The 19,428-nt window shown below is 48.5% G+C and overlaps 1 protein-coding gene across 2 annotated transcripts in view; it reads left to right on the top strand.

The window, feature by feature from the left end:
* The first annotated feature begins 256 nt into the window (after positions 1 to 256).
* LOC142254521 (uncharacterized) overlaps positions 257 to 19,428 on the top strand; it is a 212,521-nt gene continuing 193,349 nt past the window's right edge. For both annotated transcript variants that reach the window (XM_075325621.1, XM_075325620.1), the window contains exon 1: positions 257 to 349. In XM_075325621.1, the coding sequence (XP_075181736.1) occupies positions 295 to 349 (55 nt within the window). In that variant the 5' untranslated portion in view covers positions 257 to 294. The remainder of the gene's footprint in view (positions 350 to 19,428) is intronic.

Below are 19,428 nucleotides of genomic sequence, written 5' to 3'. Positions count from 1 at the left end.
ATAATATACAGTGTGTAGTGTCAGTATATAGCGGTGTATAATATACAGTGTGTAGTGTCAGTATATAGCGGTGTATAATATACAGTGTGTAGTGTCAGTATATAGCGGTGTATAATATACAGTGTGTAGTGTCAGTATATAGCGGTGTATAATGCCACTTTCTATCAGTAGGGGTCAGATTTAGTCTATTTTTTCCCAGAAGTGAAAGTGAAAGTGCAGAAGTGCAGGGTGTGAGGAGGTGTCACCGAGGAGCTGCCATTACAGGAAAACTCCGAGCACAGAGCTGTGAAGGATATGAAGGGTCGGATAAATCCCCTGTATATACTGCTGATATCACTGGTGACCACAGGTTAGTGTCAGTGCTGGGTTATTACCGCTGATATCACTGGTGACCACAGGTTAGTGTCAGTGCTGGGTTATTACCGCTGATATCACTGGTATCCACAGGTTAGTGTCAGTGCCGGGTTATTACCGCTGATATCACTGGTGACCACAGGTTAGTGTCAGTGCCGGGTTATTACCGCTGATATCACTGGTGACCACAGGTTAGTGTCAGTGCTGGGTTATTACCGCTGATATCACTGGTATCCACAGGTTAGTGTCAGTGCCGGGTTATTACCGCTGATATCACTGGTGACCACAGGTTAGTGTCAGTGCCGGGTTATTACCGCTGATATCACTGGTGACCACAGGTTAGTGTCAGTGCCGGGTTATTACCGCTGATATCACCGGTGACCACAGGTTAGTGTCAGTGCCGGGTTATTACTGCTGATATCACCGGTATCCACAGGTTAGTGTCAGTGCCGGGTTATTACTGCTGATATCACTGGTGACCACAGGTTAGTGTCAGTGCCGGGTTATTACCGCTGATATCACCGGTATCCACAGGTTAGTGTCAGTGCTGGGTTATTACTGCTGGTATCACTGGTGACCACAGGTTAGTGTCAGTGCCGGGTTATTACTGCTGATATCACTGGTGACCACAGGTTAGTGTCAGTGCCGGGTTATTACCGCTGATATCACTGGTATCCACAGGTTAGTGTCAGTGCCGGGTTATTACCGCTGATATCACTGGTGACCACAGGTTAGTGTCAGTGCTGGGTTATTACTGCTGATATCACTGGTGACCACAGGTTAGTGTCAGTGCTGGGTTATTACCGCTGATATCACCGGTATCCACAGGTTAGTGTCAGTGCTGGGTTATTACCGCTGATATCACTGGTGACCACAGGTTAGTGTCAGTGCCGGGTTATTACTGCTGATATCACTGGTGACCACAGGTTAGTGTCAGTGCTGGGTTATTACTGCTGATATCACTGGTGACCACAGGTTAGTGTCAGTGCCGGGTTATTACCGCTGATATCACTGGTGACCACAGGTTAGTGTCAGTGCTGGTTATTACCGCTGATATCACTGGTGACCACAGGTTAGTGTCAGTGCTGGGTTATTACCGCTGATATCACTGGTGTCCACAGGTTAGTGTCAGTGCCGGGTTATTACCGCTGATATCACTGGTATCCACAGGTTAGTGTCAGTGCCGGGTTATTACCGCTGATATCACTGGTGTCCACAGGTTAGTGTCAGTGCCGGGTTATTACCGCTGATATCACTGGTGACCACAGGTTAGTGTCAGTGCTGGTTATTACCGCTGATATCACTGGTGACCACAGGTTAGTGTCAGTGCTGGGTTATTACCGCTGATATCACTGGTGTCCACAGGTTAGTGTCAGTGCCGGGTTATTACCGCTGATATCACTGGTGTCCACAGGTTAGTGTCAGTGCCGGGTTATTACCGCTGATATCACTGGTATCCACAGGTTAGTGTCAGTGCCGGGTTATTACTGCTGATATCACTGGTGACCACAGGTTAGTGTCAGTGCTGGGTTATTACTGCTGATATCACTGGTGACCACAGGTTAGTGTCAGTGCCGGGTTATTACTGCTGATATCACTGGTATCCACAGGTTAGTGTCAGTGCTGGGTTATTACTGCTGATATCACCGGTATCCACAGGTTAGTGTCAGTGCCGGGTTATTACTGCTGATATCACTGGTGACCACAGGTTAGTGTCAGTGCTGGTTATTACCGCTGATATCACTGGTGACCACAGGTTAGTGTCAGTGCTGGGTTATTACCGCTGATATCACTGGTGTCCACAGGTTAGTGTCAGTGCCGGGTTATTACCGCTGATATCACTGGTGTCCACAGGTTAGTGTCAGTGCCGGGTTATTACCGCTGATATCACTGGTGACCACAGGTTAGTGTCAGTGCCGGGTTATTACTGCTGATATCACTGGTGTCCACAGGTTAGTGTCAGTGCTGGGTTATTACTGCTGATATCACTGGTGACCACAGGTTAGTGTCAGTGCCGGGTTATTACTGCTGATATCACCGGTGACCACAGGTTAGTGTCAGTGCTGGGTTATTACTGCTGATATCACTGGTGTCCACAGGTTAGTGTCAGTGCCGGGTTATTACTGCTGATATCACCGGTGACCACAGGTTAGTGTCAGTGCTGGGTTATTACCGCTGATATCACTGGTGACCACAGGTTAGTGTCAGTGCTGGGTTATTACTGCTGATATCACTGGTGACCACAGGTTAGTGTCAGTGCCGGGTTATTACCGCTGATATCACTGGTGACCACAGGTTAGTGTCAGTGCCGGGTTATTACCGCTGATATCACCGGTGACCACAGGTTAGTGTCAGTGCTGGTTATTACCGCTGATATCACTGGTGACCACAGGTTAGTGTCAGTGCTGGTTATTACCGCTGATATCACTGGTGACCACAGGTTAGTGTCAGTGCTGGTTATTACCGCTGATATCACCGGTGACCACAGGTTAGTGTCAGTGCTGGTTATTACCGCTGATATCACTGGTGACCACAGGTTAGTGTCAGTGCTGGGTTATTACCGCTGATATCACTGGTGTCCACAGGTTAGTGTCAGTGCCGGGTTATTACCGCTGATATCACTGGTATCCACAGGTTAGTGTCAGTGCCGGGTTATTACCGCTGATATCACTGGTGTCCACAGGTTAGTGTCAGTGCCGGGTTATTACCGCTGATATCACTGGTGACCACAGATTAGTGTCAGTGCCGGGTTATTACTGCTGATATCACTGGTGTCCACAGGTTAGTGTCAGTGCCGGGTTATTACCGCTGATATCAAAGGTATCCACAGGTTAGTGTCAGTGCCGGGTTATTACCGCTGATATCACTGGTATCCACAGGTTAGTGTCAGTGCCGGGTTATTACCGCTGATATCACTGGTGACCACAGGTTAGTGTCAGTGCTGGGTTATTACCGCTGATATCACTGGTGACCACAGGTTAGTGTCAGTGCTGGGTTATTACTGCTGATATCACTGGTGACCACAGGTTAGTGTCAGTGCTGGGTTATTACTGCTGATATCACTGGTGACCACAGGTTAGTGTCAGTGCTGGGTTATTACCGCTGATATCACTGGTATCCACAGGTTAGTGTCAGTGCCGGGTTATTACCGCTGATATCACTGGTGACCACAGGTTAGTGTCAGTGCTGGGTTATTACTGCTGATATCACTGGTGACCACAGGTTAGTGTCAGTGCTGGGTTATTACCGCTGATATCACTGGTGACCACAGGTTAGTGTCAGTGCCGGGTTATTACTGCTGATATCACTGGTGTCCACAGGTTAGTGTCAGTGCCGGGTTATTACCGCTGATATCACTGGTGACCACAGGTTAGTGTCAGTGCTGGGTTATTACCGCTGATATCACTGGTGACCACAGGTTAGTGTCAGTGCTGGGTTATTACTGCTGATATCACTGGTGACCACAGGTTAGTGTCAGTGCCGGGTTATTACTGCTGATATCACCGGTATCCACAGGTTAGTGTCAGTGCTGGGTTATTACCGCTGATATCACTGGTATCCACAGGTTAGTGTCAGTGCTGGTTATTACTGCTGATATCACCGGTATCCACAGGTTAGTGTCAGTGCTGGTTATTACTGCTGATATCACTGGTATCCACAGGTTAGTGTCAGTGCTGGGTTATTACTGCTGATATCACTGGTATCCACAGGTTAGTGTCAGTGCTGGGTTATTACCGCTGATATCACTGGTATCCACAGGTTAGTGTCAGTGCTGGGATATTACTGCTGATATCACTGGTGACCACAGGTTAGTGTCAGTGCTGGGTTATTACCGCTGATATCACTGGTGACCACAGGTTAGTGTCAGTGCCGGGTTATTACTGCTGATATCACTGGTATCCACAGGTTAGTGTCAGTGCCGGGTTATTACCGCTGATATCACCGGTATCCACAGGTTAGTGTCAGTGCTGGTTATTACTGCTGATATCACTGGTATCCACAGGTTAGTGTCAGTGCTGGGTTATTACTGCTGATATCACTGGTATCCACAGGTTAGTGTCAGTGCCGGGTTATTACCGCTGATATCACTGGTATCCACAGGTTAGTGTCAGTGCTGGGATATTACTGCTGATATCACTGGTGACCACAGGTTAGTGTCAGTGCTGGGTTATTACCGCTGATATCACTGGTGACCACAGGTTAGTGTCAGTGCCGGGTTATTACTGCTGATATCACTGGTATCCACAGGTTAGTGTCAGTGCTGGGATATTACTGCTGATATCACTGGTGACCACAGGTTAGTGTCAGTGCTGGGTTATTACCGCTGATATCACTGGTGACCACAGGTTAGTGTCAGTGCCGGGTTATTACCGCTGATATCACCGGTGACCACAGGTTAGTGTCAGTGCTGGGTTATTACTGCTGATATCACTGGTGACCACAGGTTAGTGTCAGTGCTGGGTTATTACCGCTGATATCACCGGTATCCACAGGTTAGTGTCAGTGCTGGGTTATTACTGCTGATATCACCGGTATCCACAGGTTAGTGTCAGTGCTGGGTTATTACTGCTGATATCACTGGTGACCACAGGTTAGTGTCAGTGCCGGGTTATTACTGCTGATATCACCGGTATCCACAGGTTAGTGTCAGTGCCGGGTTATTACTGCTGATATCACCGGTATCCACAGGTTAGTGTCAGTGCTGGGTTATTACTGCTGATATCACTGGTGACCACAGGTTAGTGTCAGTGCTGGGTTATTACTGCTGATATCACTGGTATCCACAGGTTAGTGTCAGTGCCGGGTTATTACTGCTGATATCACCGGTATCCACAGGTTAGTGTCAGTGCTGGGTTATTACTGCTGATATCACCGGTATCCACAGGTTAGTGTCAGTGCCGGGTTATTACTGCTGATATCACCGGTATCCACAGGTTAGTGTCAGTGCTGGGTTATTACCGCTGATATCACTGGTGACCACAGGTTAGTGTCAGTGCCGGGTTATTACTGCTGATATCACTGGTGACCACAGGTTAGTGTCAGTGCCGGGTTATTACTGCTGATATCACTGGTGTCCACAGGTTAGTGTCAGTGCTGGGTTATTACTGCTGATATCACTGGTGACCACAGGTTAGTGTCAGTGCTGGGTTATTACTGCTGATATCACCGGTATCCACAGGTTAGTGTCAGTGCTGGGTTATTACCGCTGATATCACTGGTATCCACAGGTTAGTGTCAGTGCTGGTTATTACTGCTGATATCACCGGTATCCACAGGTTAGTGTCAGTGCTGGTTATTACTGCTGATATCACTGGTATCCACAGGTTAGTGTCAGTGCTGGGTTATTACTGCTGATATCACTGGTATCCACAGGTTAGTGTCAGTGCTGGGTTATTACCGCTGATATCACTGGTATCCACAGGTTAGTGTCAGTGCTGGGATATTACTGCTGATATCACTGGTGACCACAGGTTAGTGTCAGTGCTGGGTTATTACCGCTGATATCACTGGTGACCACAGGTTAGTGTCAGTGCCGGGTTATTACTGCTGATATCACTGGTATCCACAGGTTAGTGTCAGTGCCGGGTTATTACCGCTGATATCACCGGTGACCACAGGTTAGTGTCAGTGCTGGTTATTACTGCTGATATCACCGGTATCCACAGGTTAGTGTCAGTGCTGGTTATTACTGCTGATATCACTGGTATCCACAGGTTAGTGTCAGTGCTGGGTTATTACTGCTGATATCACTGGTATCCACAGGTTAGTGTCAGTGCTGGGTTATTACCGCTGATATCACTGGTATCCACAGGTTAGTGTCAGTGCTGGGATATTACTGCTGATATCACTGGTGACCACAGGTTAGTGTCAGTGCTGGGTTATTACCGCTGATATCACTGGTGACCACAGGTTAGTGTCAGTGCCGGGTTATTACTGCTGATATCACTGGTATCCACAGGTTAGTGTCAGTGCCGGGTTATTACCGCTGATATCACCGGTGACCACAGGTTAGTGTCAGTGCTGGGTTATTACTGCTGATATCACTGGTGACCACAGGTTAGTGTCAGTGCTGGGTTATTACCGCTGATATCACCGGTATCCACAGGTTAGTGTCAGTGCTGGGTTATTACTGCTGATATCACCGGTATCCACAGGTTAGTGTCAGTGCCGGGTTATTACCGCTGATATCACCGGTGACCACAGGTTAGTGTCAGTGCTGGGTTATTACTGCTGATATCACTGGTGACCACAGGTTAGTGTCAGTGCCGGGTTATTACTGCTGATATCACCGGTATCCACAGGTTAGTGTCAGTGCCGGGTTATTACTGCTGATATCACCGGTATCCACAGGTTAGTGTCAGTGCTGGGTTATTACTGCTGATATCACTGGTGACCACAGGTTAGTGTCAGTGCTGGGTTATTACTGCTGATATCACTGGTATCCACAGGTTAGTGTCAGTGCCGGGTTATTACTGCTGATATCACCGGTATCCACAGGTTAGTGTCAGTGCTGGGTTATTACTGCTGATATCACCGGTATCCACAGGTTAGTGTCAGTGCCGGGTTATTACTGCTGATATCACCGGTATCCACAGGTTAGTGTCAGTGCTGGGTTATTACCGCTGATATCACTGGTGACCACAGGTTAGTGTCAGTGCCGGGTTATTACTGCTGATATCACTGGTGACCACAGGTTAGTGTCAGTGCCGGGTTATTACCGCTGATATCACTGGTGTCCACAGGTTAGTGTCAGTGCTGGGTTATTACTGCTGATATCACCGGTATCCACAGGTTAGTGTCAGTGCTGGGTTATTACCGCTGATATCACTGGTGACCACAGGTTAGTGTCAGTGCTGGGTTATTACCGCTGATATCACCGGTATCCACAGGTTAGTGTCAGTGCCGGGTTATTACTGCTGATATCACTGGTGACCACAGGTTAGTGTCAGTGCCGGATTATTACCGCTGATATCACCGGTATCCACAGGTTAGTGTCAGTGCTGGGTTATTACTGCTGATATCACTGGTGTCCACAGGTTAGTGTCAGTGCCGGGTTATTACCGCTGATATCACCGGTGACCACAGGTTAGTGTCAGTGCTGGGTTATTACTGCTGATATCACCGGTATCCACAGGTTAGTGTCCGTGCCGGGTTATTACCGCTGATATCACTGGTATCCACAGGTTAGTGTCAGTGCCGGGTTATTACTGCTGATATCACTGGTATCCACAGGTTAGTGTCAGTGCCGGGTTATTACTGCTGATATCACCGGTATCCACAGGTTAGTGTCAGTGCCGGGTTATTACTGCTGATATCACCGGTATCCACAGGTTAGTGTCAGTGCCGGGTTATTACCGCTGATATCACTGGTATCCACAGGTTAGTGTCAGTGCTGGGTTATTACCGCTGATATCACCGGTGACCACAGGTTAGTGTCAGTGCCGGGTTATTACTGCTGATATCACTGGTGACCACAGGTTAGTGTCAGTGCCGGGTTATTACTGCTGATATCACTGGTGACCACAGGTTAGTGTCAGTGCCGGGTTATTACTGCTGATATCACTGGTGACCACAGGTTAGTGTCAGTGCTGGGTTATTACTGCTGATATCACTGGTGACCACAGGTTAGTGTCAGTGCTGGGTTATTACCGCTGATATCACCGGTATCCACAGGTTAGTGTCAGTGCTGGGTTATTACCGCTGATATCACCGGTGTCCACAGGTTAGTGTCAGTGCTGGGTTATTACCGCTGATATCACCGGTATCCACAGGTTAGTGTCAGTGCTGGGTTATTACCGCTGATATCACCGGTATCCACAGGTTAGTGTCAGTGCTGGGTTATTACCGCTGATATCACCGGTATCCACAGGTTAGTGTCAGTGCTGGGTTATTACCGCTGATATCACTGGTGACCACAGGTTAGTGTCAGTGCCGGGTTATTACTGCTGATATCACTGGTGACCACAGGTTAGTGTCAGTGCTGGGTTATTACTGCTGATATCACTGGTGACCACAGGTTAGTGTCAGTGCTGGGTTATTACTGCTGATATCACTGGTGACCACAGGTTAGTGTCAGTGCCAGGTTATTACTGCTGATATCACCGGTTTCCACAGGTTAGTGTCAGTGCTGGGTTATTACCGCTGATATCACCGGTATCCACAGGTTAGTGTCAGTGCCGGGTTATTACTGCTGATATCACTGGTGACCACAGGTTAGTGTCAGTGCTGGTTATTACCGCTGATATCACCGGTATCCACAGGTTAGTGTCAGTGCCGGGTTATTACCGCTGATATCACTGGTGACCACAGGTTAGTGTCAGTGCCGGGTTATTACTGCTGATATCACTGGTGACCACAGGTTAGTGTCAGTGCCGGATTATTACTGCTGATATCACTGGTGACCACAGGTTAGTGTCAGTGCCGGATTATTACTGCTGATATCACTGGTGACCACAGGTTAGTGTCAGTGCCGGGTTATTACTGCTGATATCACCGGTGTCCACAGGTTAGTGTCAGTGCCGGGTTATTACCGCTGATATCACTGGTATCCACAGGTTAGTGTCAGTGCTGGTTATTACTGCTGATATCACTGGTGACCACAGGTTAGTGTCAGTGCTGGGTTATTACTGCTGATATCACTGGTGACCACAGGTTAGTGTCAGTGCCGGGTTATTACTGCTGATATCACTGGTGACCACAGGTTAGTGTCAGTGCCGGGTTATTACTGCTGATATCACTGGTGACCACAGGTTAGTGTCAGTGCTGGGTTATTACTGCTGATATCACCGGTATCCACAGGTTAGTGTCAGTGCCGGGTTATTACCGCTGATATCACTGGTATCCACAGGTTAGTGTCAGTGCCGGGTTATTACTGCTGATATCACTGGTATCCACAGGTTAGTGTCAGTGCCGGGTTATTACTGCTGATATCACCGGTATCCACAGGTTAGTGTCAGTGCCGGGTTATTACTGCTGATATCACCGGTATCCACAGGTTAGTGTCAGTGCCGGGTTATTACCGCTGATATCACTGGTATCCACAGGTTAGTGTCAGTGCTGGGTTATTACCGCTGATATCACCGGTGACCACAGGTTAGTGTCAGTGCTGGGTTATTACTGCTGATATCACTGGTGACCACAGGTTAGTGTCAGTGCCGGGTTATTACTGCTGATATCACCGGTATCCACAGGTTAGTGTCAGTGCCGGGTTATTACTGCTGATATCACCGGTATCCACAGGTTAGTGTCAGTGCTGGGTTATTACCGCTGATATCACTGGTGACCACAGGTTAGTGTCAGTGCCGGGTTATTACTGCTGATATCACTGGTGACCACAGGTTAGTGTCAGTGCCGGGTTATTACCGCTGATATCACTGGTGTCCACAGGTTAGTGTCAGTGCTGGGTTATTACTGCTGATATCACCGGTATCCACAGGTTAGTGTCAGTGCTGGGTTATTACTGCTGATATCACCGGTATCCACAGGTTAGTGTCAGTGCTGGGTTATTACCGCTGATATCACTGGTGACCACAGGTTAGTGTCAGTGCTGGGTTATTACCGCTGATATCACCGGTATCCACAGGTTAGTGTCAGTGCCGGGTTATTACTGCTGATATCACTGGTGACCACAGGTTAGTGTCAGTGCCGGGTTATTACCGCTGATATCACCGGTATCCACAGGTTAGTGTCAGTGCTGGGTTATTACTGCTGATATCACTGGTGTCCACAGGTTAGTGTCAGTGCCGGGTTATTACCGCTGATATCACCGGTGACCACAGGTTAGTGTCAGTGCTGGGTTATTACTGCTGATATCACCGGTATCCACAGGTTAGTGTCAGTGCCGGGTTATTACCGCTGATATCACTGGTATCCACAGGTTAGTGTCAGTGCCGGGTTATTACTGCTGATATCACTGGTATCCACAGGTTAGTGTCAGTGCCGGGTTATTACTGCTGATATCACCGGTATCCACAGGTTAGTGTCAGTGCCGGGTTATTACTGCTGATATCACCGGTATCCACAGGTTAGTGTCAGTGCCGGGTTATTACCGCTGATATCACTGGTATCCACAGGTTAGTGTCAGTGCTGGGTTATTACCGCTGATATCACCGGTGACCACAGGTTAGTGTCAGTGCCGGGTTATTACTGCTGATATCACTGGTGACCACAGGTTAGTGTCAGTGCCGGGTTATTACTGCTGATATCACTGGTGACCACAGGTTAGTGTCAGTGCCGGGTTATTACTGCTGATATCACTGGTGTCCACAGGTTAGTGTCAGTGCCGGGTTATTACCGCTGATATCACCGGTGACCACAGGTTAGTGTCAGTGCTGGGTTATTACTGCTGATATCACCGGTATCCACAGGTTAGTGTCAGTGCCGGGTTATTACCGCTGATATCACTGGTATCCACAGGTTAGTGTCAGTGCCGGGTTATTACTGCTGATATCACTGGTATCCACAGGTTAGTGTCAGTGCCGGGTTATTACTGCTGATATCACCGGTATCCACAGGTTAGTGTCAGTGCCGGGTTATTACTGCTGATATCACCGGTATCCACAGGTTAGTGTCAGTGCCGGGTTATTACCGCTGATATCACTGGTATCCACAGGTTAGTGTCAGTGCTGGGTTATTACCGCTGATATCACCGGTGACCACAGGTTAGTGTCAGTGCCGGGTTATTACTGCTGATATCACTGGTGACCACAGGTTAGTGTCAGTGCCGGGTTATTACTGCTGATATCACTGGTGACCACAGGTTAGTGTCAGTGCCGGGTTATTACTGCTGATATCACTGGTGACCACAGGTTAGTGTCAGTGCTGGGTTATTACTGCTGATATCACTGGTGACCACAGGTTAGTGTCAGTGCTGGGTTATTACCGCTGATATCACCGGTATCCACAGGTTAGTGTCAGTGCCGGGTTATTACCGCTGATATCACCGGTATCCACAGGTTAGTGTCAGTGCTGGGTTATTACCGCTGATATCACTGGTGACCACAGGTTAGTGTCAGTGCCGGGTTATTACCGCTGATATCACCGGTATCCACAGGTTAGTGTCAGTGCTGGGTTATTACCGCTGATATCACCGGTGACCACAGGTTAGTGTCAGTGCTGGGTTATTACTGCTGATATCACCGGTATCCACAGGTTAGTGTCAGTGCCGGGTTATTACCGCTGATATCACTGGTATCCACAGGTTAGTGTCAGTGCCGGGTTATTACTGCTGATATCACTGGTATCCACAGGTTAGTGTCAGTGCCGGGTTATTACTGCTGATATCACCGGTATCCACAGGTTAGTGTCAGTGCCGGGTTATTACTGCTGATATCACCGGTATCCACAGGTTAGTGTCAGTGCCGGGTTATTACCGCTGATATCACTGGTATCCACAGGTTAGTGTCAGTGCTGGGTTATTACCGCTGATATCACCGGTGACCACAGGTTAGTGTCAGTGCCGGGTTATTACTGCTGATATCACTGGTGACCACAGGTTAGTGTCAGTGCCGGGTTATTACTGCTGATATCACTGGTGACCACAGGTTAGTGTCAGTGCCGGGTTATTACTGCTGATATCACTGGTGACCACAGGTTAGTGTCAGTGCTGGGTTATTACCGCTGATATCACTGGTATCCACAGGTTAGTGTCAGTGCCGGGTTATTACCGCTGATATCACTGGTATCCACAGGTTAGTGTCAGTGCCGGGTTATTACCGCTGATATCACTGGTATCCACAGGTTAGTGTCAGTGCTGGTTATTACTGCTGATATCACTGGTGACCACAGGTTAGTGTCAGTGCTGGGTTATTACTGCTGATATCACCGGTATCCACAGGTTAGTGTCAGTGCTGGGTTATTACCGCTGATATCACCGATATCCACAGGTTAGTGTCAGTGCTGGGTTATTACCGCTGATATCACCGGTATCCACAGGTTAGTGTCAGTGCTGGGTTATTACCGCTGATATCACTGGTGACCACAGGTTAGTGTCAGTGCCGGGTTATTACTACTGATATCACTGGTGACCACAGGTTAGTGTCAGTGCTGGGTTATTACTGCTGATATCACTGGTGACCACAGGTTAGTGTCAGTGCTGGGTTATTACTGCTGATATCACTGGTGACCACAGGTTAGTGTCAGTGCCGGGTTATTACTGCTGATATCACCGGTTTCCACAGGTTAGTGTCAGTGCCGGGTTATTACTGCTGATATCACTGGTGACCACAGGTTAGTGTCAGTGCTGGGTTATTACCGCTGATATCACCGGTATCCACAGGTTAGTGTCAGTGCCGGGTTATTACCGCTGATATCACCGGTATCCACAGGTTAGTGTCAGTGCCGGGTTATTACTGCTGATATCACTGGTGACCACAGGTTAGTGTCAGTGCTGGTTATTACCGCTGATATCACCGGTATCCACAGGTTAGTGTCAGTGCCGGGTTATTACCGCTGATATCACTGGTGACCACAGGTTAGTGTCAGTGCCGGGTTATTACTGCTGATATCACTGGTGACCACAGGTTAGTGTCAGTGCCGGATTATTACTGCTGATATCACTGGTGACCACAGGTTAGTGTCAGTGCCGGGTTATTACTGCTGATATCACCGGTGTCCACAGGTTAGTGTCAGTGCCGGGTTATTACCGCTGATATCACTGGTATCCACAGGTTAGTGTCAGTGCCGGGTTATTACCGCTGATATCACTGGTATCCACAGGTTAGTGTCAGTGCTGGTTATTACTGCTGATATCACTGGTGACCACAGGTTAGTGTCAGTGCTGGGTTATTACTGCTGATATCACTGGTGACCACAGGTTAGTGTCAGTGCCGGGTTATTACTGCTGATATCACTGGTGACCACAGGTTAGTGTCAGTGCCGGGTTATTACCGCTGATATCACTGGTGACCACAGGTTAGTGTCAGTGCCGGGTTATTACTGCTGATATCACTGGTGACCACAGGTTAGTGTCAGTGCTGGGTTATTACCGCTGATATCACTGGTGACCACAGGTTAGTGTCAGTGCTGGGTTATTACCGCTGATATCACTGGTGACCACAGGTTAGTGTCAGTGCTGGTTATTACTGCTGATATCACCGGTATCCACAGGTTAGTGTCCGTGCCGGGTTATTACTGCTGATATCACTGGTGACCACAGGTTAGTGTCAGTGCTGGGTTATTACTGCTGATATCACTGGTGACCACAGGTTAGTGTCAGTGCTGGGTTATTACCGCTGATATCACTGGTGACCACAGGTTAGTGTCAGTGCTGGGTTATTACTGCTGATATCACCGGTATCCACAGGTTAGTGTCAGTGCCGGGTTATTACCGCTGATATCACCGGTATCCACAGGTTAGTGTCAGTGCTGGGTTATTACTGCTGATATCACTGGTGACCACAGGTTAGTGTCAGTGCTGGGTTATTACTGCTGATATCACCGGTATCCACAGGTTAGTGTCAGTGCTGGGTTATTACTGCTGATATCACCGGTATCCACAGGTTAGTGTCAGTGCCGGGTTATTACTGCTGATATCACCGGTATCCACAGGTTAGTGTCAGTGCCGGGTTATTACTGCTGATATCACTGGTATCCACAGGTTAGTGTCAGTGCCGGGTTATTACCGCTGATATCACTGGTGACCACAGGTTAGTGTCAGTGCCGGGTTATTACTGCTGATATCACCGGTATCCACAGGTTAGTGTCAGTGCCGGGTTATTACTGCTGATATCACCGGTATCCACAGGTTAGTGTCAGTGCCGGGTTATTACTGCTGATATCACCGGTATCCACAGGTTAGTGTCAGTGCCGGGTTATTACTGCTGATATCACCGGTATCCACAGGTTAGTGTCAGTGCTGGGTTATTACTGCTGATATCACCGGTATCCACAGGTTAGTGTCAGTGCCAGGTTATTACTGCTGATATCACTGGTGACCACAGGTTAGTGTCAGTGCTGGGTTATTACTGCTGATATCACTGGTGACCACAGGTTAGTGTCAGTGCTGGGTTATTACTGCTGATATCACTGGTGACCACAGGTTAGTGTCAGTGCCGGGTTATTACTGCTGATATCACCGGTATCCACAGGTTAGTGTCAGTGCTGGGTTATTACCGCTGATATCACCGGTATCCACAGGTTAGTGTCAGTGCCGGGTTATTACCGCTGATATCACCGGTATCCACAGGTTAGTGTCAGTGCCGGGTTATTACCGCTGATATCACCGGTATCCACAGGTTAGTGTCAGTGCTGGGTTATTACCGCTGATATCACTGGTGACCACAGGTTAGTGTCAGTGCCGGGTTATTACTGCTGATATCACTGGTATCCACAGGTTAGTGTCAGTGCCGGGTTATTACTGCTGATATCACTGGTGACCACAGGTTAGTGTCAGTGCCGGGTTATTACCGCTGATATCACCGGTATCCACAGGTTAGTGTCAGTGCCGGGTTATTACTGCTGATATCACTGGTGACCACAGGTTAGTGTCAGTGCTGGTTATTACCGCTGATATCACCGGTATCCACAGGTTAGTGTCAGTGCCGGGTTATTACCGCTGATATCACTGGTGACCACAGGTTAGTGTCAGTGCCGGGTTATTACTGCTGATATCACTGGTGACCACAGGTTAGTGTCAGTGCCGGATTATTACTGCTGATATCACTGGTGACCACAGGTTAGTGTCAGTGCCGGGTTATTACTGCTGATATCACTGGTATCCACAGGTTAGTGTCAGTGCCGGGTTATTACTGCTGATATCACTGGTGACCACAGGTTAGTGTCAGTGCTGGTTATTACCGCTGATATCACCGGTATCCACAGGTTAGTGTCAGTGCCGGGTTATTACCGCTGATATCACTGGTGACCACAGGTTAGTGTCAGTGCCGGGTTATTACTGCTGATATCACTGGTGACCACAGGTTAGTGTCAGTGCCGGATTATTACTGCTGATATCACTGGTGACCACAGGTTAGTGTCAGTGCCGGGTTATTACTGCTGATATCACCGGTATCCACAGGTTAGTGTCAGTGCTGGGTTATTACCGCTGATATCACTGGTGTCCACAGGTTAGTGTCAGTGCTGGGTTATTACCGCTGATATCACTGGTGACCACAGGTTAGTGTCAGTGCCGGGTTATTACTGCTGATATCACTGGTGACCACAGGTTAGTGTCAGTGCTGGGATATTACTGCTGATATCACTGGTGACCACAGGTTAGTGTCAGTGCCGGGTTATTACCAATGATATCACTGGTGACCACAGGTTAGTGTCAGTGCTGGTTATTACCGCTGATATCACCGGTATCCACAGGTTAGTGTCAGTGCTGGGTTATTACCGCTGATATCACTGGTGACCACAGGTTAGTGTCAGTGCCGGGTTATTACTGCTGATATCACTGGTGACCACAGGTTAGTGTCAGTGCCGGGTTATTACTGCTGATATCACTGGTGACCACAGGTTAGTGTCAGTGCTGGGTTATTACCGCTGATATCACCGGTATCCACAGGTTAGTGTCAGTGCTGGGTTATTACTGCTGATATCACCGGTATCCACAGGTTAGTGTCAGTGCTGGGTTATTACTGCTGATATCACTGGTGACCACAGGTTAGTGTCAGTGCCGGGGTATTACTGCTGATATCACTGGTGTCCACAGGTTAGTGTCAGTGCCGGGTTATTACTGCTGATATCACTGGTGTCCACAGGTTAGTGTCAGTGCCGGGTTATTACTGCTGATATCACTGGTGACCACAGGTTAGTGTCAGTGCTGGGTTATTACCGCTGATATCACCGGTATCCACAGGTTAGTGTCAGTGCCGGGTTATTACCGCTGATATCACCGGTGACCACAGGTTAGTGTCAGTGCCGGGTTATTACTGCTGATATCACTGGTATCCACAGGTTAGTGTCAGTGCCGGGTTATTACTGCTGATATCACTGGTATCCACAGGTTAGTGTCAGTGCTGGGTTATTACCGCTGATATCACCGGTATCCACAGGTTAGTGTCAGTGCCGGGTTATTACTGCTGATATCACTGGTATCCACAGGTTAGTGTCAGTGCCGGGTTATTACTGCTGATATCACCGGTATCCACAGGTTAGTGTCAGTGCCGGGTTATTACTGCTGATATCACCGGTATCCACAGGTTAGTGTCAGTGCCGGGTTATTACTGCTGATATCACCGGTATCCACAGGTTAGTGTCAGTGCCGGGTTATTACCGCTGATATCACCGGTGACCACAGGTTAGTGTCAGTGCCGGGTTATTACTGCTGATATCACTGGTGACCACAGGTTAGTGTCAGTGCTGGGTTATTACTGCTGATATCACTGGTGACCACAGGTTAGTGTCAGTGCCGGGTTATTACCGCTGATATCACCGGTATCCACAGGTTAGTGTCAGTGCCGGGTTATTACTGCTGATATCACTGGTGACCACAGGTTAGTGTCAGTGCCGGGTTATTACTGCTGATATCACTGGTATCCACAGGTTAGTGTCAGTGCTGGGTTATTACTGCTGATATCACCGGTATCCACAGGTTAGTGTCAGTGCTGGGTTATTACTGCTGATATCACTGGTGACCACAGGTTAGTGTCAGTGCCGGGTTATTACTGCTGATATCACTGGTGACCACAGGTTAGTGTCAGTGCTGGGTTATTACTGCTGATATCACTGGTGACCACAGGTTAGTGTCAGTGCTGGGTTATTACCGCTGATATCACCGGTATCCACAGGTTAGTGTCAGTGCCGGGTTATTACCGCTGATATCACCGGTATCCACAGGTTAGTGTCAGTGCTGGGTTATTACCGCTGATATCACCGGTGTCCACAGGTTAGTGTCAGTGCTGGGTTATTACCGCTGATATCACCGGTATCCACAGGTTAGTGTCAGTGCTGGGTTATTACCGCTGATATCACCGGTATCCACAGGTTAGTGTCAGTGCTGGGTTATTACCGCTGATATCACCGGTATCCACAGGTTAGTGTCAGTGCTGGGTTATTACCGCTGATATCACTGGTGACCACAGGTTAGTGTCAGTGCCGGGTTATTACCGCTGATATCACCGGTATCCACAGGTTAGTGTCAGTGCCGGGTTATTACTGCTGATATCACTGGTGACCACAGGTTAGTGTCAGTGCCGGGTTATTACCGCTGATATCACCGGTATCCACAGGTTAGTGTCAGTGCCGGGTTATTACTGCTGATATCACTGGTGACCACAGGTTAGTGTCAGTGCTGGGTTATTACTGCTGATATCACCGGTATCCACAGGTTAGTGTCAGTGCCGGGTTATTACTGCTGATATCACTGGTATCCACAGGTTAGTGTCAGTGCCGGGTTATTACCGCTGATATCACCGGTATCCACAGGTTAGTGTCAGTGCTGGGTTATTACTGCTGATATCACTGGTGACCACAGGTTAGTGTCAGTGCTGGGTTATTACTGCTGATATCACTGGTGACCACAGGTTAGTGTCAGTGCCGGGTTATTACTGCTGATATCACCGGTATCCACAGGTTAGTGTCAGTGCTGGTTATTACCGCTGATATCACCGGTATCCACAGGTTAGTGTCAGTGCTGGGTTATTACTGCTGATATCACTGGTGACCACAGGTTAGTGTCAGTGCCGGGTTATTACTGCTGATATCACCGGTATCCACAGGTTAGTGTCAGTGCTGGTTATTACCGCTGATATCACCGGTATCCACAGGTTAGTGTCAGTGCCGGGTTATTACTGCTGATATCACCGGTATCCACAGGTTAGTGTCAGTGCCGGGTTATTACTGCTGATATCACTGGTATCCACAGGTTAGTGTCAGTGCCGGGTTATTACCGCTGATATCACTGGTGACCACAGGTTAGTGTCAGTGCCGGGTTATTACCGCTGATATCACTGGTATCCACAGGTTAGTGTCAGTGCCGGGTTATTACCGCTGATATCACCGGTGACCACAGGTTAGTGTCAGTGCCGGGTTATTACCGCTGATATCACTGGTGACCACAGGTTAGTGTCAGTGCCGGGTTATTACCGCTGATATCACCGGTATCCACAGGTTAGTGTCAGTGCTGGGTTATTACCGCTGATATCACTGGTATCCACAGGTTAGTGTCAGTGCTGGGTTATTACTGCTGATATCACTGGTGACCACAGGTTAGTGTCAGTGCTGGGTTATTACTGCTGATATCACTGGTGACCACAGGTTAGTGTCAGTGCCGGGTTATTACTGCTGATATCACCGGTATCCACAGGTTAGTGTCAGTGCTGGGTTATTACCGCTGATATCACCGGTATCCACAGGTTAGTGTCAGTGCCGGGTTATTACCGCTGATATCACCGGTATCCACAGGTTAGTGTCAGTGCCGGGTTATTACTGCTGATATCACTGGTGACCACAGGTTAGTGTCAGTGCCGGGTTATTACCGCTGATATCACTGGTATCCACAGGTTAGTGTCAGTGCCGGGTTATTACCGCTGATATCACCGGTATCCACAGGTTAGTGTCAGTGCCGGGTTATTACTGCTGATATCACTGGTGACCACAGGTTAGTGTCAGTGCCGGGTTATTACCGCTGATATCACTGGTGACCACAGGTTAGTGTCAGTGCCGGGTTATTACTGCTGATATCACTGGTGACCACAGGTTAGTGTCAGTGCCGGATTATTACTGCTGATATCACTGGTGACCACAGGTTAGTGTCAGTGCTGGGTTATTACTGCTGATATCACTGGTGACCACAGGTTAGTGTCAGTGCCGGGTTATTACTGCTGATATCACTGGTGACCACAGGTTAGTGTCAGTGTCGGGTTATTACTGCTGATATCACTGGTGACCACAGGTTAGTGTCAGTGCCGGGTTATTACTGCTGATATCACTGGTATCCACAGGTTAGTGTCAGTGCTGGGTTATTACTGCTGATATCACTGGTGACCACAGGTTAGTGTCAGTGCCGGGTTATTACTGCTGATATCACTGGTGACCACAGGTTAGTGTCAGTGCCGGGTTATTACTGCTGATATCACTGGTGACCACAGGTTAGTGTCAGTGCTGGGTTATTACTGCTGATATCACCGGTAT

This window comes from Anomaloglossus baeobatrachus, chromosome 10 (assembly GCF_048569485.1).
Source record: "Anomaloglossus baeobatrachus isolate aAnoBae1 chromosome 10, aAnoBae1.hap1, whole genome shotgun sequence".
NCBI lineage: Eukaryota > Metazoa > Chordata > Amphibia > Anura > Aromobatidae > Anomaloglossus > Anomaloglossus baeobatrachus.
This window is presented reverse-complemented; position numbering and strand designations above follow the sequence as displayed.